Source organism: Drosophila takahashii, chromosome X, assembly GCF_030179915.1.
Source record: "Drosophila takahashii strain IR98-3 E-12201 chromosome X, DtakHiC1v2, whole genome shotgun sequence".
NCBI lineage: Eukaryota > Metazoa > Arthropoda > Insecta > Diptera > Drosophilidae > Drosophila > Drosophila takahashii.
Genome location: NC_091683.1, coordinates 5,839,184 through 5,861,374, shown reverse-complemented (window position 1 = coordinate 5,861,374; position 22,191 = coordinate 5,839,184). Strand labels below are relative to the sequence as shown.

The 22,191-nt window shown below is 40.1% G+C and overlaps 1 protein-coding gene across 1 annotated transcript in view; it reads right to left on the bottom strand.

The window, feature by feature from the left end:
* The window catches only part of Lim1 (LIM homeobox 1), a 51,634-nt gene extending 29,682 nt beyond the window's left edge, over positions 1-21,952 (bottom strand). The window contains exons 1-3 of the mRNA XM_017155727.3: positions 21,137-21,952; positions 3,927-4,122; positions 2,700-2,926 (exon numbers count right to left, since the gene is read on the bottom strand). Coding sequence (XP_017011216.1) covers positions 2,700-2,926; positions 3,927-4,122; positions 21,137-21,179 — 466 coding nt within the window. The 5' untranslated portion in view covers positions 21,180-21,952. The remainder of the gene's footprint in view (positions 1-2,699; positions 2,927-3,926; positions 4,123-21,136) is intronic.
* Between the last annotated feature and the right edge of the window lie 239 nt (positions 21,953-22,191).

The window sequence follows — 22,191 nt, the reverse complement described above, 5'->3', positions numbered from 1 at the left end:
CACTTGAAATTATTAAACTTAAAACAACCATATTAACCTTGGGACTTTGAACACTTGATAATTAGTTCCACTCGCCCCGTTGGTTTTTTTTTTTCAGCACTTTATGGAACCCATTTTGTGTTCTTTGGCTACCAAGTTTTATCTCAAAACTTTTACTCCATTGCACTTTGTGTTCCCCGCTTTCTTGGGTCTTAGTTTTCAGTTTTTATATTTTTTATTTGTAGTTTGATTTATTACCTCAGTTACGCCGCCGCTGTCCGTCCATTCATTGTTGTTGTTTATCGCACAGCAAACAGTTTAATTTATATGACAAGCCATAAATTGACGAGTCGAGAGCGACGACAAAAAAAAACAACAAAAAAAATCACACGTTTCCTTTTAAAAATGTTGATAGTTTTTGCATGGTTTTTAGTATTTTTCCTTTTGTTTTCCTTTGACAAAGAGGCGTATACGTGATGTGTTGACACTTTCTTTTTTTCTTTGGCTGCATCAATTTTGTGGGGCTCGTCTTGTGTGGTGGCTAAGTGAAAAATCCGTTGCACGTAATTAACGCAATTAAAATCAAAACATTAATGACCTGCGCTCCTTTTGGACCGCTGTCGCTGCCGACTGCGACGCGGCAGCGCAGTCGCCGTCGCTGCATCGATAAAAGCAGCAGACGGCGCAGCACTTGGACTTTTCCCCCTCAGAATTTTTCTGTAATTTTTCAGCGTTTTGTATTTCTGGTTCAAAAAGGTTTTCCCTCATTTTTTTCTCGAGCAATTTAGGCGAAAATAAATAATAATTATTCTTGAATTATTGGCTGGGAAGTTCGGAGGCAAGATATTATTAATGGATGCAAAGTCCCAAAGAGAGAGTCTAAAAAGCGGGTGAACATTTTTGCCTACTTTTTGGGGCTCGCAGCCATTTTGTTCTGCCTGCGTCGACGGCGGCAGCGACGTCACTTAGCCATCTTGCATCTCGCTCTCTCTCGTCCTCTGCAAATGCGCAGCTGCGAGAGAGAAGCGAGTCTTCTCTCTCTCGTTCATCGCCGCCGCTCTCTTTGTCACCCTCTCTCTCCTGCTCGCAACTTTGCTCTTTCCCTCTCTCTCTTTCCGGGGAAAGGGAGAGAAAATGGCAGCGTTGAAATATTTAACGCCGCTAAGTATGCTACAAAAATAATTTTGCCAGCAAGCGAAAAAAAATGCTAAGCACATATTGTTGTTTTCTTTCGGTGGCTAAAAAAAAGTATAGGGAACATAAAAAAAGGTCTTGAAAAGAAGAGGAAAATTGCGGAAAAAATAAGCTAACTTTTCAAGGAGTTTGAAATTAATTTACCAAAAATATTAATACAATAAAAATTGAAGGGAAATTTCTGCAAATTTAAACTAAAGAATTCAACATAAAATTTCACCTTAAAGCCATAATTGCCGCTTTTGGCCAGTGAAAACTTGGCGAACGTCAAATAATTATCCAACCAACTTTAAAGCTTAACCCATGCTCGCACTCGCTCAAGCACACACACACACGCACATCCTTTAAAACTTTGTTCGTCGAGTGAAAAGGGTAAACAATGGCGAAGAGGCAGGGGCGAAGGCGAGTTTTGCAGCTGCTTTTGGCTTTAATGCGTTTTCAGTTTTTCCCAGCTGCCTTTCCGTTTTCCCCGCCTTTTTGTTGAATTTTTCGGCCACGAAAGGAATGCGAAAATTATGGCACAAAAAAGGCTTTAATGGACATGTATTTCTTACTACAAGAATGGTATTTTTAAATTAGCGGAGAATGCAGGGATAAGTGAAAAGAAAATTAGAAAAAATATTTAAAAGATACCGTTCTAAAAGTTATTAAAATAATTTCATTATAAATCTTAAAATATTGGATTATATTTTAATTTTAATTTCCCAATGCAACTTCCACCCTCCAGTTTTCCACTCTAATTCCCTTGTATCATGTGTACTCACTTCCTATTATCTTATGCATGACTTTGTTTTATTTATGCGATTTGTGTCAATATTTGCCAAGCATTTAGCCCATGACTTTTGCACGGCCTTCTTGGTGCCGCAAAAATGCAGAAAATTTATATATATTTTCCGGGATTACCAAAGACAACACAGTATGCGCAGTTAAAAAAAAAGATAATATATAATAAAAACGAAGCAAAATGCTGCGCCCGAAAAATCAACAATCAACAACAGCAACAACAGTATCAACAGAAGGCCAAAAACAATGCAACATTTTCTTTTATTCCCACGGTAATTTGAATGGCAAATATTTCTATGGCAAACGATAAACAATTAGTGCAAACAAATAGACAAACTGCGTCAGAAATTAAAATATTTTTGGGCAGAAAACGAAACGAAACGAGACGCGTGGCACAAATTGCGCCTAAATATACCCAAAAGCGTTCCACGTGTCGTATGCGTAATTTTGTATCTATTGCTGATGGAATTGCAGATACGTGAGAGGCTTTAGACCCTAAACTCGAGAGGGGAGAGGGATGTGGGGTTAGGCAGACTCTCATTAGCAAAGATGAGCCCCAATTGGGATGTCCGGAAAATTTATGGAGCCCTGATTAGTGGAACAAAGTAGTGGGGCAACTAAATGTATCCTTTGTATCGAATTTTTAGCTTTCACATTAGAAAAAAAATTTAATAAATTACTAATAAATATTTTTATATCTCTCCAAGCTTTTACTATTATAATTTTTTGTTTCGCAGACTTACCGCTCAGCGAATTGTGGCCGCAGGATGGCGCCTTGCCCAGCAGATAGTCGTCCTTGCAGATGAACTTATTGTCGTCCAGCACGTAGAGCTGCTCACCTGTGCTCAGTTGCTTGCGGCAGATGCAGCAGGTGAAGCAGTTCAGGTGGAAGACCTTGTCCCTGGGCTTTCGCACCAGATCCGACGGCGCGATACCCTGGCCACAGCCACTGCACTTGGTGCCGTAACGTCTGTGGGTAAAAATGGTAAATAAATAAATAAACAATTTAAGGGAATACATTTTTAATGTAACCTTTACTTGTAATATAAAAAAATGGCCAATGGTTTTTAAGAAAAACTAAGTGACCATTAATAGTTATTTAAATATTTTTACAAAAATTCCAGAATTTCTGTTAGTTACTGTAGTTATTTTCAAAGTTTATGCGAAACCTTCCTAGACTCATTTAAGATTGAGGTTTGATGGCTCATAGCTTATAGTTCAGAATGGCCCTTCCATTGTGCCTCTCGGAAGCCTTTCAATCCTGATCTCGGATTCCATTTCCCCACTCGAACCGAACCCTTCCTTCTCCCTTATGGGATGGCTTTTGTCTGCCGCCGTCACTTGTTAACCTTTTCCAACTGGCGCTGATTGATAGGACGACACCTAGTCGACTCTTCAGCCTTTCAGCAAATCAAGGAAGTGCACGGGGCCACAGGATTTGATTTCATTTTGATTTGTTCAGGTATTTTGCATGTTAATTGCTTTCGCCTGCCATTCTCGAGATTTTTTCTCCATTTCCTCGAGTTCTTTTCAATTAGCCCAGCCAATCCAGCTGACGGAGTGAAATCAAATGGAACGCAAAAGTCGCGATTGCCAACTTGACTTAATTGCTTCGGTTTTGATTTGTCCCCCCGTCGTCTTTGTTTCTATTTCTGTTTCTGGCTTTGGGACTGAAGGCTCAGCCGATTCAGGTGGGATTCATCGTGGAATTAATCGAATTGTGCGATTTATAGGATATTTTATTTAAAAATAAAGCCCACGAATCTCTAAGTAAGATGATGCAACACAAATGAAAGTTTTACCAACACCATTTACATATTTATTGGGACATTTATTTTTCAGATTTATATAATGAATCTCAAGAATTCGCGTTTACTAGGACTTTTATTATTCTGATGTATGCCATGAATCTCAAGAATTCGCGTTTATTATCTAGCTTTCCTTTTCCTCTTCTCCTATTCAAAACTCACCTGAAGAAATCGTTGCGACAGTAGAGCTTCGATTCGCGGCTGAAGCATTTGTCGGTGAGCGGTTGGAGGCATTCACAGCAGCGGACGCAGGAGGCGTGCCAGGCGCGTTCCAGGACATTCAGCAGGAACTTGTCCAGGATGGGCTTGTTGCATCCGGCGCAGGGATCGCCAACGCCCACGGGCGGTTCGCTGCGACCTAAAGAAGAGTAAGGGAAATGTTAAAGAATCTTCATGGGAAAACATTAAACATTAAATTAATATATATTTAAAATTATTATTATTTATATATTTCCTCAACATTTTATTTATTTCCCAAAACATATTTATTCTACCTCCAACAAGTACTTATTTATTTTGCACATATTTTCCGTGACTTATCATAAGCTCGAGCAATTAGTTGCCTGACCTCTAGTGACCTTTTAAGTGTGAAGGAGGAAAAGGAAAAGCGGCGGTCAGTTCAAGTGGAAAACGGGAAGTGGGAAGTGGGAGAGCGGGAAGTGAGAGCACTCAACTGTGCGTCGGAAAATCCTTCGAGGCGCAAATTAGCACCTCGCTCTGCTTGCCTCATTAAGTTTGCACATGTGTGAGGGGGCACACACACACACGCACACACATACACACACCTGCACCTGTATGTCCACCTGTAAATGAGCAATTCCCAGGTGCGTGGCCTTGGACGGATGCAAACATTTGAGGATTTACAATTTGCACTTTGCATTTAGCACTTAGATAAATTCGGTAAATGCCCGCCAGGTGGGGGTTTTTCCAACTACTTCCCTTTTTTCAACACTTTTCATCGCAGTTTACCCATAGTAAAAATTTTATTATATTTTTAAAGATCTATAAATCTATTTGGTATTACAGTAAATATTTTACATTTTTCAATATTCAAAGCATAAATAAATTTTAAAATTTTGATAATTGAAACATTTAAGTCCCCTAAATAGTAAGCTAATAATATTAATTTGCTGTACACAAATCCCACATGGGATCTTCCACCTTGTTAGTTCTGCCACAAATGGGCGGTCTTGGGGGCGTGGCGCATGCATATTGATCTATATATATGCGAATATATATATTTATAACCATATAATATGCGATATATACGAAATATGTGTGTGAATCGAGGGAAGTGCAACCGAATAATGATAGAGGCCAAGCTAAAATGGAGCCCCGAGGCCTGAGAAATTCGAGTCGGAAAAGGAGTGGAATGAGTGGAAAAAGGAGAAGGAGGAGGAGCAGGAGGAGTATCGGATAAAGGAGGAGATGCTCGCGAACAAGGAGCAGAAAAAGCTGCCTCCTTTCGCAGTCAATCAGTCAATGGAGTTGCAAAGGGCTGAAATATCTTTTGAAAAAATAATTCCCAAAGATGTGGAAAAAGCGTTTGTCTTCGTTTGTGGAATATATTTTTGCAGGTGGGGCCGTTGGGGGCGTGACCAGGTACAAAATATATACAAAACACAAGGGGAAGGAACTCGAAAAAACCAAAATAAAAAATAAAAAACATTTTTTGGAGGCTGCCAAAGGAGCGAAGGAGAGTCCAAATAAAAAGCCAACTTGTGTGTGAAAATGTTGTTTTCATTCAAAAAGTTTACGAAGAACGCGGCCAGAGGAGGGGGAGGTGAGAAAAAGAGGAAGAGGAAGGATGGCAACATGAATGGCGAAAGGAAGTGGGAGGGATGGCAGCCAGAAAGCCAGGAGATGGGCCAATACGATAGCTGCGAAAGAGTGGGAAGTGGGAAGCAAAAAGAAAAAGTTTATCTTGAAATATAATAATTTTACAAAATTATTTGCTTTTTGAAAAGTTTAAGAACTAAATTTAAGACTTAAAACTATTAAAAAATATTATAAAATAAAATCACTTCCTTAAACATTAAATTCTCCTCATGAAACTTGGTGAAAAAGGACAGCGAGAAGACAAATTGAGGTGGATTTTTCGTTATTGTTGGGATCCAACTGCCATATCATATATATCATATTCCTCCAGCCTCCCCAAAAGTTCCCACCTCCTCCCACAGTGACCCACATTAATAAAGCTTAGGGAGCTGATTCTTCTTCGTTCTTCGCTCTTCTACCCCCCCGCCGTTACTCATACGCCCCGTGCAACCGACAGTAGCCACTGCCTCGGGCGAACTGATAAAGCCCGGGCCCAAATAAATGAATGAAACCCCTGGATGGATGGATGAGATGGGAAAATACGGACCAGGCATGCTTGGCCATTATAAATGAGCAACTGACACACTGATTGATTGACGAATTGACTCATTTTCGCTAACAGAAAGCCCAAAAAAAAGAAGAAGAACAGTGAAGAATTATAACGAACATCCTACCATCCTACAAAAGCAACAGCAAAGCATAAGCAAAGCACAAGCAAAAGCAGCAGCAACATTATCGCAAGTGGCAAGTTGCAAGTTTCAAGTCCAGACCTTGCCGCATATGTCAAAATTGACGGATGTTATCAATCATTTCATGCCGCTGCAGACAATTTTTAATGAAGGTTATAGACGTTTATAGACGGAACGAAATGGGCGGGACGAGGAAAAGGAGGAGAAGAAGAGAAGAAAAGAAGGAGAAGAGCAGAAGAGGATGAAGAAAAGCACGGTGAAGCGATTGTCTTCAGGTTCGAGTTCGAGGCTCAATGAACTATACGAAAAGCGTTGCAAAACCTGGGTTAAATGTTGTTCGTGTTGCTGCTGTGCATGTTGCTGTTGTTGCTGTTGCTGTTGTTGCTGTTGTCGTTGTTCCCGATTGCTGATTACCGACGATGCCGATGATGTCGCTTTTTATGCTGCCTGTGGAGCTATTCTACTAATTGTTAACTGTATAGTTGGTGAGGTTTTTTTAGGGAGTTTATTCCTAGGTTTTTTTTATAAAACCTGTGCAAAGAGAAAAATCGAAACAAAAATTGTGTTTCCATAAAACTGTTGTCTATTTTTATAAGTCTTATATTTAAAGCATTGTAGCATTTATAAATTGTTGTTTAATTTAAATATATTTGTATTACAACTTCTAAATATTGTACAAAAAAAAACTGGCTAGTTCTAAACAAGTTTTTATTAATTATTAATGAATAAAGACCTTAAGAAATGTCTTCATGAAAAATATTGACAATTAGATAAAGGAAAAATACGTATTTTAATAGTTTTATGATCACAACGAGAGTTGCAATTAATCTGTCATTTAGCTTCGGTTAACTATCGGTTAATTTCGGTAAAAAAAAGATACATTTATCTTTACAACTCTGTGTCTCGGTAATTCGTTGTCTTTTGGTTGTTAAGCCGAACCTGAACCTATCAGCAATTTCGGAGGCTGCTGTCTTCTTGCCAGCAATTTTTCGGCACTTTTATTCAGGCTCTTCTTCCTTAATTTTTTCATACATATACTTTTTTTCGCTTTTCGGCCGTCTGGTCTGTCAGTTATGTCCGGCACCTTGGCGGGCTCTCTGGACTTTATTTTATTTTTCGTGCCTTCTGGCGCGTTTTTAAAAAGCGACAAATTGTTGTTTGCAGACGCCGACAACGTTGTTGTTTCTGCTGTTGTTGTTGTTGTTGTTGTTGCCGCTTAAGTGTCGCAATTTAAATATTGTTGAGTGCACTTTTGGCTACCGTTGGCCATTTATTTTGCGCTGAAATTTATGTAACGATGTGAAAAATTGCCCGCTACTGGAAAGAAGCGAAAAGCGAAATGTCTCGGCTCTAGGCGCTCTGCTCACTCTCTTTTTTGGGGATTTTCAGTCTTTCGCTTGACTCTTCAGGCGGAGAAATAAGTTTCGTTTTCATAGGGAAAAACAGCGAAATCGTATCATAATTAATATATCAAATTTTACATATTCATTTTTATAAAGTTTTTGAATTTTTAGATATTTTTGTTTAAGACTATCAAGTATTTCTAACATCCTTATAAGAAATATCTTATTTAGGGATATTTATTAATAGTAAATTATTTTTTTAATCTACTATATTTTTTTTTTTTAAGTTTTGATAGGTTCTAAAATTGGTTTTAAATTTTTTCCGCCTGTGCGGATCTGTGGATCTGTGTAGCAGCAGCCATTGACCGCAGGGCAAGAAAAGACTGAGAGAAAAGTGCAAAGTTGCTGCCGAAGCACGTATAAAGCATTTTGCACAACATTTTCCGCGCTCGCACACACACAAATACACACATATATATATATTATATAGCTACATGGCTATATAATTGTGTTCCAGCTTCTCCGCAATCCACAGACTAACTGCATTTATAATGCAGCAGCAGCAGCAGCTTCTTCATGGCTCGCTGGGCCGTTCCCGGCAACACCCAAAAGACCAGCCCCGAAAAAATACAGAAAGGAAGAGAAATATCAGGATGGGGCTGGGGAAAAATAACAAATGAACTGAACTCGGTTCCCCAGCTGCCGGTTGATGTTGCAGCTCGACCACAGAAAAGGGTACAGTGAAGCCACGCTAGTCATATTTGCACCCAGGGATGTTTCTAAAAAATCGATATGTTCCATATTTTTACAATATTGTTTTGAAAATATCGATGCTTTCAAGGTAAAACACATAGTAAGCTCTATTTTTCAAGCTATTAAATTTCCCTAATTTATATATATTTACCCCTTTTCAACCTCAAACTTTCTGCTTTATCACAAACTTTTAACCAGGAATCCCTACTTCTGGCAATTATTTAACCCACTGTGCACAATGGCCACCACAGAAGCAGCCACACAACAAACTTTTGACCATTGTCGTCTGCGCCACAAACTGTGAAAAATTCGTTCGACATCAACGCAGAGTTAAAAAAAAAAAAAACAGAAAAAAATAAAATAAAATAAAATGAGGAAAAAAACACAGGGGCAGAGCAAAAAAAATGGGAAATAATAAAAATCAGCTTCAACTTTTTGCCAAAGCACTTGCTGCGCCATGTTGGTTACGCCCCCTGCCCCGCCCACCGCCCCTCGTCCGCCCCCCGACCCAGCTAAAAACGTGACTAAAATGTTAAAGCCACGGGAAAGAAAAGAAAATCCAAACCAGCAGCAGCAGCAACCGTCGCTCAATCGCAATCATTTTTTTCCAGCTGCTGTTTCTTCTTCAAGCCATGTTTTTCTCCACTTTTTTCCTTTTTTTACTTATTTTGCACTGGCAAATCTTATGCAAAAATCCAAATGGAAATGCAGCAGCCAAAGAAGGAAAAGCCAAACAAATGGCTGAAGTGAAATGGAAATGGGAAGTGCTGAGGATAAAGGGGAGTTGGAAAACATTTGCACAACTTGAAGAAGTTAAAAAAAAATTAAACAAGGTCCATCGACCGATATTCTATGTATAACAAAAATGATATCTCAAGTTTTTTAAAGGTTTAATCTAAAAATACTTTTAGGATGTACTTTATAATATTACCCCCGTCAATATTTTCATAACAATTCCGTAGTCACAACCGTGAAATCTTCCCACTGCGCTTATTCAAGTTTCTTTACACCCAACCCAAATTATGTGCCATAAAAACTCATTAATATTCCGTTTTTGTTTTTGTTGTGTTGTCTTATTTATTTTAATTTTTTCCTGTTTTCTTTTCCACATTTATAAAAAATGTTGTTTTGGTTTTATTTTGCTAATATCGCAACTAATTATGTAATTAAAATGTTAACAAGTTTAACGCGAGCAATTTGCGTGAGCGAAGCGATGACAACAGCAACAACAAGAACCACAAAAAAATAGGTGTTAAGCTTTATATTAATATTTCAAGCATATCAGAAAGCAAAACAAAAAAAAAACAGAGCCACAACGAAGCGGTTGAACTTTAGCCTCGAAGCGAACGCAACATTTAATATTCTTTATGGATTTTTATATTTCCGAAAAATTTACATACCTACATATATTAAAACTCGAAGGGGGCGAGGGCAGACATGGTTTAAGCGGGAGCCACCGAAAGGAACGAGTGAACGAGTGGAAAATGCAATCAAAATTGTCAAATCAGGCGCAACGAATTGCATTAAAAATAGCTTATTTGTCTGGGGGGAAGGTGGGTTAAGATTTCGGAAGGGGTTAAGATATAGAAAGAAAAGCAGCTCCAAAATTGGAACTAGAAAAGGGGAATTATTTCTAAAAATATTACGATAAAGGCAAAATGTAAAGTACAAGCGATCGATAATGTTATCGAAGTAAGAGTTGATGTTGACATATCGATATTTTAATGCTAGTCATCCCTGCTTGGAACATGTTCTTGATAATACGAGTAGTGTAAGTATGGATCATTTTCTTAATATCGCACTAAATGTCCATGCAATTCACTCACTTTCTAACACGCTCACCGCCAGAGATTAACCCTTTAAGCCCTCTGAATTGCTTTTCCGATCAAAGGATGTGGCATTTAAAATACCCACCGATGTTTCCTCGCCCAGCCTCTGAATTTTTAATACCAAGACGGGCAGAAACAAAGTCGATGGACACAAACAGATATGAAAGAGACCAGAGCATGCAGAAAAAAAAAAAAAATCGAAAAGGGAAAAGGAAAATGAAGTTAAGGGGGGAGCACAGAAACAGAAAACAAAAAAAAATAAGGAGGAAAAAGAGGAGTAGCTCCGATATTGGCCAGGATTCGATGAAAAAGGGGGGGCAGAACTCTTTCAGCCGCCTCTGGTTTTTGTTTCCTCTTTTGCCCCCCTTTGTATTTTCGGGGGGATTTCTGGGGGAATATAATGGCAAAGTAAACAATTTCATGATGCGAGACGATGGCTTCTGGGCTGCCGCCTATCTACATCCAAAAGCCTCGCCTCACCTCAGACCCCAAGTGCCCCCCTTTGCGCGCCCATCGATTCGCTCGCTTCACGTCTGTGTATCTAGCAGATACTTTATATGCATGAGTTACTGAAAAGGAGGCGTATTCGTATTCCTCTCGCAGAGGCCCTCCCTCCTCTCGCAGGCCAACTCGGTTTTCTGTGTTGCAAAAATATAAATACGAAAAAAACATGAGCTTAAATTTACATGACAAAAATGGCCGAGAGGAGAGGGCGAAATGAATGGCGGATGGGAAGGGGCACTTGCCGCCATTGGGGTCTAAATAAATTGGCCAATACTAATGAACTTTACTTTACTTTACTTTAAACTTCATTTATCGAACAAAATCTAAAATACTAGCGATCAATAATCGAAAGCAGAGTTGCTGTTGACTTATCGATATCTCAACGCTAGACATCCCTGACTCGCTTATGTTCTTGTAAAATCAATCCACGACATTAATTTGCCCCCCAATTAGTCAATCTTTTATGGTTCGGTCTTTAAAGGGAACCTCTTAACTTAAACTCTCTGCGCTGCCATTCAAGATACCCAATCTCAATTTCAATCTCATCAACCATTTTCATAGTCATCGCCATCTCCATCTCCATCTTCATCTCCATTTTCATAGTCGTCATCATCAACATTGTCGTCAGTTGCAGAGATTTTTATAGGCCCCCCCATCGAAGGGGAGATTCTTCTCTCGTTTCTTCTCTGCTGTATATATATTTTCTTCTTTTTTTTTTTTGCCTCCTTTTGTCGCCCCATAAAAATCACACTTCTTGGCCAAAAGGACAGAGTGAGATGGGGAGCTTTCGGGTGGAAGCGAGATGGCAACAGTTTGGGGTGGCTCGTAAGTTCAGGTTCTTTGGGCTTCGCCGTCTTCTTCTTCTTCCTCCCACCACCCAAGCAACCCCCCTGGGGAGGATTTTGCTGTTGTTGTTGTTATTCTTGCTTGTTGTCAGCAGACAGATAGCCAATGATAAGCCTTAGCGTATGAGTGATGTGCCATGGACACAAACACGAGCCAACGGGACAACAACCTCCCCCAGACACCCCCATTTGCCAACCCCCCACCCACAGGGTTCTCCCAATTTTTTATTCCATATTTTGCGGAGCTTTCCTATTTGATATGCTGGCTGCACTGCACACACAACAACCCCCAAGAGTGGTTTCTAAGTCAAGCCCAGCGAATGCTGATGGCATTTCAACAAAACGAAAAACGGGGGGGAAAAAATATATATATTTATATGTATATCGAAGGGGCAAATGCGGGGTATTGTTGAGCGGAGGGTCGCACAGGAAAAGGATATATATTGCCACTAAAGTTCACGAGCATCGGGATTTACAGGGCTTGCATTTGGCCAAATTTAAAGGAGAACTATGTAAAAATTTGCAGCCTTTTTTAAATATAAATATTTTTAATACTTACTTATTACTATAAGATTATTATAACATCGAATTTCAGGAGCTTAACTAATTGCTCATTAATATTTTACTGTTTAATGTGGATATAATGCAAAACAAGTTAAAAATGAAATATATTTATTTATTTTTATTAATACTTGTATATTTGCTCGGTTTAATATAATATCGAATTTTAGGAGCTCAACTAGTTATGAATAAACTAATTGCTCATTAATATTTTAATATTTAATGTAGCCATAACGCAATACAAAGTTAAACCAGTTTAAATCCCCGTTTATTCCGCCATTTTCGAGCGGGCAACTAAAATGAATTGTTGTTTAAAGACCTAAAGGTCCTGTTGCCCCCCTGTTTTCCCGCCCATCCTGACATCCTGACGTCCCACCATCCTACCATCCCACCTTTCCCATCATCCACACCATCCTACTGTTCAGATCCTGGCCGCAAGGACGTGAAGTGCATCACATTGCGGTCTGCTGTTGGGGGATTTTCGTTCGGTTTCAGTTCGGGGTTTCGCTCTCTGTTTATTTTGTTAATATTGCGACACTCTCCACTCCCCCACTCACCTGCTAAGTTCAGCGGTTACCTGGCCGGGCTCATTTGATGTGGTATTTTCCACCCATAGCCCATCCACCACCCACCGAAAATATAAAGGGCGGCCTTTGTTTTTTGCGCTGCCGGCCATTGATTGATTTTAAATGCTTTTGGTGTTGGCGATTCATTGAAAATTTATGTAGGTATTTGTAAATTTGCATTTTTCAATATTTAATGCGGGGGCGTGGCTCATAAATGTATCTGTCTATCTATCTATATATATTTCACTTGATTTCGGGAAAGGAAAAGGAAAAACTGAAGCCCGACTGACTTTGGGTTTCAGTTCGCTTAATGCGATTAAAGGTTTAAAGTTTTGTGCCAAATAAAGCGTATGCAATTTTCCAACCCCCAAATTTCCCAGTCCTCGGAAAATTTCTGCTTTGATTGGCAAAATTTAGCTCGAAGCCTGGCCAAAGTTGGCAACTTTTTAGCTGGCTGGACCGGGCCAGGCCCCACAAAATTGTGGGCCAAGACAAGCATAATATTATGCATATTATAATGATCAGCAGCAAGGACATTCGGCCATAGCTGCTTGCCGCCTGGCACAAATTGTCCTTTAATTGGTTTTGCGCATTAATTTTGCAGAATTTATTGCGCTTTGTGCATAGCACTGCTATATGGTGCATTTGCATTTTGCATTTTGCAGCCCAAAATGCAATTAATAATAAACAATCTTGGCACTACGACCACGGTAGCAATAACAATTTGGACAAGTGCACATTAAGGCGGCCGAAAGTCGTATCAATACATCGATGGGATATTGTTTTAGGTGGTCTCAAGCCTTTTGCGGAAATTTAAAGCAGCTCAAAATTAAGTTATGCCGCTTCAAGAAGCCAAAATTGTGAATTCCATAATATTGATATTATAACAAAGAGTAATTAGCTGAGATGCAATTATCAAACGATTGACTTGTCACAATATAAATGAAAAAAGAAATCAACTACTTAGCTACTGATGCAAAATTCAAATGAAAATCGCTTTGATTAATTAACTTGAAACTATTATTTCGTTTTAATCGATTTAAAACGATTTTATTTATCGATAATTATCTAAAGTACTGTTACTAAAATATCAAATATCACAGAATGCGATTTTATAAGAATCTAGAAATATAATATCAAATATCACTTTCATTGATTGGACTATCGATAACTAAACTGCTTTAGAGCAACCCTGGGGTGTTGCGAATGCCAGGATTTTGCGGTCACCATTCCGGGGGCGAGTTTATCTGAGGCTGCCAAGCGATAAGCTCAAAATTTATATGCCCTTTCCTCTCCTAAACTCCCCAACTACCCAGCTACCCAACTACCCAGCTTTTGCCAGCTCTTCGCGCCGCCGAAACATAAACATGAAATTCTTTTATCGTTTTATCGCAATCTCTTCTCAGTTTAACCTTGAATGCGAGTGCATGTAGCCCTCGGAGTCGCCCGTTTTTGCACCATTACATTATCATCCCCCTCTGGTGGGAAGTCAACTTTTGACAAGGCTTATCAGTGGACCAGCATCGGGATCAGGGAAAGGAGCTGGGGCAGGAGCAGCTGAGGACACGCACCCGAAAAGGGAGGGTGGGCTGAAGGACCAAGGACGAAGGACAGGCGACAGGGGTGAACGTGCCAGCGAAAAGCGGAAGGAACGGCTGGGAGGACGTCTGTTCCAGCGATAAGAAAAATCAAGCCAACCGAGGTGGGTGTGGGATTTTTTTCTTTTTTTTACCCACTTCAGCTGTTTCTCTTTAGCCCGATTTTGATTTTCCAGCAAGTGCCCCGTTTTGCACGTTAAGCGATTTAAATTTAAATCGGGAGCTTAAAAACCACTGGGAACATATTTAATGAACGCGTTATAACATTTAGTCAAGAAGCTTATTAAACAGATTTTTTGGTAATTTTACAATACATAGTTCGGAGTTCAATTTATTTTAAAATATCCGAACATTATTTGTACCGATTTTGAATTTTTAGTTCTTGTATTATAGTTTTGTATACTGTTTCTCAAAAATAAAAAATATATATATTTTTCTTAACCAGATTTTTACAACTGTTTTTAGGCAACAACAAAAGTATTTAATTTAATCGGTAAGATTCGTTCCGGTTAGTGTAATATTTCATTTAAAATCTTTAAATATTTTTTTAAAGAAATAAACTGCCGGTAAAAATTATCGGTTCTCAATAATATTTAAGTTATTATAGTTTTTTCGTTATAGTTTTGATTTTCAAACCGAAAATATTCCCCAATATTGAACCGCTTCGACTCGTAACCGTTTCGATTGGTTCCGGTTGGTCGGCAATGCGCGGTTCGTTTGGGTTTCTGGGTTTCGGGGGGCCCCATTGATAAGACTTAGCCGCTCCTGCTGCGTTTAGATGTTCGCCGCAAATGATTTGCCAAACACCGGCCACAACACAACACAAAAGTCGAGTAAGAAACATAAAGTCGAGAAAAAAGAGGAGAAAATGAGAAAAATGGGGGGGAAAAAGAGATCAACAAAGGCCATAAAGAAGAGACTGGCAAGTGTGTGCGGAGCGTCGGATTTTGATTAATTAATTTGCATACGAGCAATAAAAAGTAAGAGCTGCGTTAATTTCTTGGCGCCCGCGACGTCGACGTCGACTGAGGCAGAGGCAGAAGCAGCGACGCCGACAGAGCGTTTTATAATGCAGCCGTATAATCAAATTAATAAACGAACAATAAAAATGCATAACAAATTGATGCGAGGCGATGGCGATGATGATGATAATGATTATAATGATGATGATGAGTGGAGAAGTTGGGGACACACCGCGTAGAAAGAGATAGAAAAAGAGAAAGAGAGTGAGGCGGACGACAGAGGACAGAATTGGTAGGAAGAAGCAGCAGCATTACACGGATCATTATGCCGATCTTTCCTCTTATATTTTCCCCTCGATTATTGATGATATGGGGACACAGCTCATACACACCCACGCACGAAAATAACAGAACAGCCCACAAAAGGGAAGAGTTTATATCCATAAGATAAAGGATTTTTAAAAATATGATTTTAGTTTGTATCACAATCTTTAGATTCCCTATAAAACCTTTCAGGGGATTTGAGTTGTCTTGATGAGTTATTTTTCTAATTTATTGAAAAAATCACTATGAACAACAAAATTATATAATTCTGGGCCTTTTTGAATGGCTAAAAAATAGTAATGAAATATTTAGAATTCTATTTTTACGATATATTTTAACGTTTTTTGGTTTCCTTAGCAAATGGCTAAATAAAATAATTCCCAGAGTGGCAGAAAATGATTTTGAAAACCTCGTGTGATGTGCGCGTCCGAGCAACTGCTGCTGTAACCTCTGCCGCTTTTGCTCTTTTGCTGCTGGAGCACTTGGAACGAATCGACGTTCGATGCGGTCATCTGCTCCGCGATCGTTTTTCTTTGGTTCCAGCCGAAGCCGAACGAACTCGAGACCTGGGACAGTCTCTTTCCCCATCCCCATCTCACCCCTTCCCTTGCGGTTACACAGCCTGTGACTTTCGGCCAAGGGGTTAAAGGTCAGCCTGGGCACTACTCTACTCCACCTCTGGCTGATTCTACGCCTCCTTCGCCGGCCACGCCCCTCCAACTCGCCAGAACCAAAATCAAAAAAAAAAGAAAAGATGCGTGAGAGCATCAAGTGGCTCAATTGCTAACTCAGCAAAAATAGCCACAATTTGTGCACTAAACAGAAATCCTTTAAAAAAAAATCTTTTGCAAGTCTACTTATTTTTAAAAATTAAAAATAATAATACAATTATTATTATGTTTTAAAAGTTTTCAGAAAATGCATAAGAACATAATACAATTTTAAATTTTTATTGAATAGAATGGAAAGAAGTTCCGGCTAAAAATTGTATATTTCAAGGTTTCTGTTGACCTTATACTTTTAAAAATCATAATCTAATATTTAATATTTATCAATTATTTTCGACTAATGTTTAAATCTAACTTAACTGGAACTTAACCCCCACATTTTCTTTAAAACACCCCACAACACCCAGTTTTTTTTTTCCGTGCACCTCCTGCTCAATTTTATTTTTCCACGGCTGCTGCTTCGCATTCGCCTCATCTCGGCTGCTCCATCATCTTCTCCTCCATTTGCGCTGGGCTTTTCGCAATCTCTCGGTTATAAATCAATCCCCGAGGCTTCGGCTACCGTTTTCTTCTCGTTTCCCCCTGCTTTTCTTCGCTCTGCGCTCTTCGATGAGGAGTACGAACTCCGAAAGACTCCGGCTAAGAATTTCGGTGTAATAGTAAATTATAATTAGAAAGAGAAAGAGGCTTTTAGGGTTAGGCGGCTTAACCTGTTGAGTGCCGAGCTGTAAATCAAAGCCCCAAGAAGGCGATAAGCCACCGAAACAACATGGCCAGAAAAATGCTAGAGAAAAATTAAGAAAGCAAAGAGAAAAAAGCAAAAAAAAAAAAAGGGAAAAGGGTGGGCGGGCGAAGGAAGTGGCCGCAGAAGTTTGCCAAATGAAATTTATGGCATATAAATTATCTCACACGTTGCCGGACTATTGACAGCTCTAAAATAATCGTAAAATGGCCCAAGAAATCCATAAAAAACGGCAGAAACAAAAAAAGAATAGGAGGCAGGGGGCTTAGGCGAGTCCGAGGCAGAACCAGAAAGCCCAGAAAACCATGGCCCAGACACCAGAGACCATGAATGTGAATTACTATTTCAGTTTTCGACCCGAAAGCACTGCAAAATGAGTGTGCCTGTGTGTGTGTTTGGCAGGGGTGGCGCTGGGAGGGGGCTGAAAAGGCAAAGGCAGCCAGGCAAAGGGGACAGGCGACGACGTTGCTTTTTTGCCTTACCCTCAGCAGTTTGCAGCCAAGTTTCAGTTTCTGGTTCGGTTCGGTTTTGGTTTTGGTTCGGGCCAAGCCCCGGATTGCAGAAATTGAAAAGTTCCCAACAGTTGGGGGGCCCCTCATAACTTTCATAGCACGGGACAGAAGACAGAAGACAGGAGACAGGGACAGAAGACAGGGACGGCGACAGCCGTCAGACAGAGATGGAGACAGCGAACAGAGCAAGAGGGGGAGAGCCCACTCGACTACGGCAAAGGATTTCGTGTTATCCATATTCAAATAGAGGCTTTTCCATTCCCCAACTAATTTTTAATACTATTATTATGCAAATAAAATTTTCAATAACCTTTGTTATTGGAAAAACGATTAAACATATATATTATACAAAGTACCCCTTATGCGACTCCTAATTATTTTAGTAATTACTGTGATTTTTTTTAGATTTTTATGTCAATCCGTTCTGGGTGGAATTTGCTACTGACCGTTTTTTAGGGGTCGACTTATATAATAGTTGGTATTTGGTATTTTTTGGTATATTATATAGCATTTTTTATTATTTCTACGAATCTTGAACCTTAAATTTCTTCAATAAACTTCAAATTAGGATTTCTTAAAAGTTGTTGGCTGAATTTCTAAAGTTCTTAAGTGCTTTGACTTGGTTTTATTGGGCTTTTGGACTGGCTTCCGCCGATCTGAGACTCGGATCGAGCGACTTTATTGTAATGACTTTTAATTTGAAAGTGGTGGCAATCGAGGAACGGGTTTCGAGATCTCTGTTTTCTTTGTTTTTAGTAGACCAACCGACCACCGGAGAAGGCAGTGAAAATCGTACAATATATTGACAAGCAGAGAGGGTCTCAACGCCTCATTATGCATGGCAATTTATGGGCCGCACCACGCCCTTAAAAAAAATAGACCTTAACCCCTTGCTAAATGCGGCAGCCACATAACATCTACGCTTCTAGCTTCTTGCTTCTTGCTTCTTGCTTCTTGCCTTTTGCTCCATAAATCAGCGAAAGGATCCATAGAGCCGTTGATGGACAAGCTGAAGTCCAGGTGCCTGTCGTCGTAAATGTCCAGCAGAAAAGGCTAAGAATGGCTAGAAAAATCACATTTCCATGGACAAAAGCTTCCACGGAAATATTGTTGCACAGAAACAGAGACCCCACGATCCCAGCCCCACTCCCCATTCCCCATCCTTCATAATCGTAATCTTCGGGATCGTAATGATCTTCCTTTGTGGCCAGTCATAAATGTTGATGAACAGCAGCGCAAACTTTTGTCGAAGGCGTTGCCGGTCTGAGCTTTTGTTGCTGCTGCTGCCGTTGATGTTGCTGCCGTGTTCGCTAGCAGCAACATAAAAATTGAAAAGATGCAGCCACCAAGATATATGCGGAGAAAAATGAGCAGTCGACCAGAGAAATGGCCGAGGATGTTGGGGATATGGGAAGCACTTGGGGTTACCCTCGAGGAAAATGGATATACTAGGGATTTTTCTATTTAAAAAAAATACTAGATAGTTACGATTTATAGGAGTACTCCTTTTCTAAATTCTTGAATTCAATGATCTCTTGAAATAGTTTTCATGCTACAAGTTTCGTATTATATGTTTAAATTAGTGTTTCTAGTATGTGTAGTATTTTCTAGTATTTTTTCTATTTTCTATTTTAGTAGTTTTCAAGTCAGAAGACATGTAATTAAAATTATCATAGGCACTTTTCAGTGCTAGGTATTTCGCTAGAGTGACGCAAAGTTCATAGCTACCAAATCCCCGTCATTAAATAATGGGTAAGGCAAAAGGCAAAACAAAATAGAACAGAACAGAACAGAACAGAAAACCCAAGCGAGAAACAGTAGAAGCAGGAAGAAGAAAGCTTGGCAGCTTTATGACTCGACTTGCCATCAGTCTGCCGTTGTAAAGAGCCCCACTGTACGGGTCTACGGCTTCCTGAACATCCATTTTCCAGTCAAATGTCGACAGCTTTTGACTTGAACCGCCCCCGAGCCGAAGACCCCTTTCCATTCCCCCATCCATTCCGAGCCCCAAAGAGTTCTGTAGCCAATTTATGAGGCAGGAAGGTGTCCGCCGCTGCATGTCCAATGTCAACAAGTTTACTGGAGAATTTTTAGATGCAATTACAGTCGAAGTTCTCTAGATCGAATTAGGAAGCTCATTTTCAATATAAGAAAATATATTTTAAAGAACTTTACTTATTTTAATAAACAATAAACAATAGAACATTATGATAAATATCCCTAACTATTTTCATACGGTTTTCAAATCTCTGTTACAGAGAAAAGTAAAAAAATGTATTAAAGGTTATTATATTTCTAGAAAAAAATAATTATTAAGAGTTGTTTAATATTCAATAAAGCGATGAAGAAATGTATATTGATTCTAAGCTAAAGGAAAAATAAAAAACTGCAAGAGCCTTAATTTTTCCAACTTTTTTCACAAATTTTCGTAGGTTTTTTGTTGTTTTTTTTTTCCTGTTCTCCTGACATTAAACAGTCAGCAAAAGTGAAAATTTGACAGGAGAGCAAATGAAATAAAACAAAAGGCAAAAACAAGATGGGAAAGAGGAAGAACGGCAGCAGCAGAAGAAGAAGAAGAAGAAGCTGAAAAACTTTGACAACTGCGCAAAAGTTTTTCCGTCCAAAAACGGACGGGAAAACAAGAGGAGGGAAAACAAAACCGAAACAAAAACAGAGGAACAAGAACTTCAAAAGCATACAAAATGGGTGTGCGGAAAAGAGACGGCCGATGGCCCAGGGGGGCGGGGAGGGGCGAAAGGGGGAGGGGCGATAGACCCCCTAAAAAGGGAAACAAGTTCAAAAGTGCAAAAACTTTTTTCCTGCCCAGCCGTCGCCATTAAAAACCTCCTTGGCCATCGCTTAACCCATTGTGGGCAAAAGATGTCGCTGGCTTAACACCAAGGGATCGCATTTCCACGATCCTTAAAGGGGTTGCCCTTTAAGGACTACAGACCGCAGTCATCCCAATCATTCACTGCAAACTGAAAAAAATCTAAGCCAAAATCCCGTCGGCTTAAGCCTTTTTTTAGTATAATCCCTATTTTATCTTTTCTTGTCCTTTAGAGTAAGGGGTCTATATATCATGATAGGCTGATCATATGTTTTAATAATATCGAAAGATATCGATTGAAACTTTGGGAGGTTCCTATATATTTTAACGAATTTTGATCACTAAAATATGTAGGTACACTTTACGTAATTTGTAAAATGAAATACCATACGATACCATTTTCAGCTTGGCGTTGTACAATAGAGCTTCCAAACAGGTGTTACCTATTCGTTTGCTCCTTCTTCCTTTGTTTATAAACCCATAAAGGGCTTATCTGAAACGCTCCATGTCCTTTTGTACAAAGAGTATCCCAAAGAATTATTTTATAAAACCCCAAGATCAGGATAGTGTATTTCCCTGTATTCTCTATAATATTTATCCATGATATGTGGGCTCTATAGTATCACGAAATGACTAGAAATAAACCAGAAAGATCTGCAACAACTGATTCTTTGATATATTCCAATAAAGATCTCAAAGGATAGTTATTGGGAAAAGTTCTTAACCCTTAACACACCGTCAGAGCTTAACCCTTTGGCGATCACTTACCGATGTTGTGCTGGCTGGTGTGTAGGACCGCCCCGAACGCCATCAGATGGTCCTTGGGCGGGGGGGCGCGGCTACCGAGGGCGGCGAACCCGTCGCCCAGAAATGACGCCAGTGCGACGGCCCTCAGGGGCGCTTTTGAGGCCTCGGTGAGAATTTTGTTGTCGAATATCTTGATGCCGGGGGATGGAGTTTTTGTTGTTTTTTTTTTGGGGGGGGTGGTTGCCTTTTTTCGGGGGGGCCTCAGTGGGTTAAGTCCCGCGTGCGAGTGTGCGTGTGTGTGTGTGCGTGTGCGTAGGGGTGAAAGCGAGACGGAGAGAGGGGGAGAGAGATAGAGGAGCGGGTTAAACCCCACCTACACACTTAACGGTTAACGCACATAGAGACCGTGGGGGCAGGTGCGAGCGAGAGGGGAATAGCACGTGTGTGCCGGCGGCAAATTTGGCAAAACAAAAACAAAGCGCGAAATTCCGCTCCTCTTTGAGTAATTCTCTTTGCGCTTCCTTGTATTCCAGTATTTAGTTGTATATATTTCTTAATTTCTATTTTTTAGCACTTTGCACTTTTAGCTTTTCTGCGATTTCTTGGTTTTCGTATATATATTTATATGCTTCTTCTTGTTGTTCAAGACTCTCACTTGCAAAAAAATTTGAACAACGCAAAAATTCTCGATTCGATTCGATTTCGCGGCGGAGCGGAAACAGCTGACTAACGGTAAACGGTAAACGGTAAATCGACTGCGTTGCCTCCCTGTCGAGCGGTTTCCTCGTGCGTTTTGCGTTTTGCGGGCGCTTCACGCGAACGTCAAACAAAAACTGAAAACGGAAAACGGCAAACGCGACGGCAAAGCGGACGGCCCGATTACCGATAAACTGGCCAGCCGAGCGCACACGCACACACACGAACGGCGACCCGAAGCGCGGACGAATGGCGCGCCTGGGAGCGAGCAAGATGGCCGTCGGCGCACCGCTCGCACGCACGCGGCCAAACGGGGCGAGTAGTTTCTCGCTGCGACGCCTGCGTTAGAGCGAGACGCAGCGAGTGTTGCTCTGGGGCTG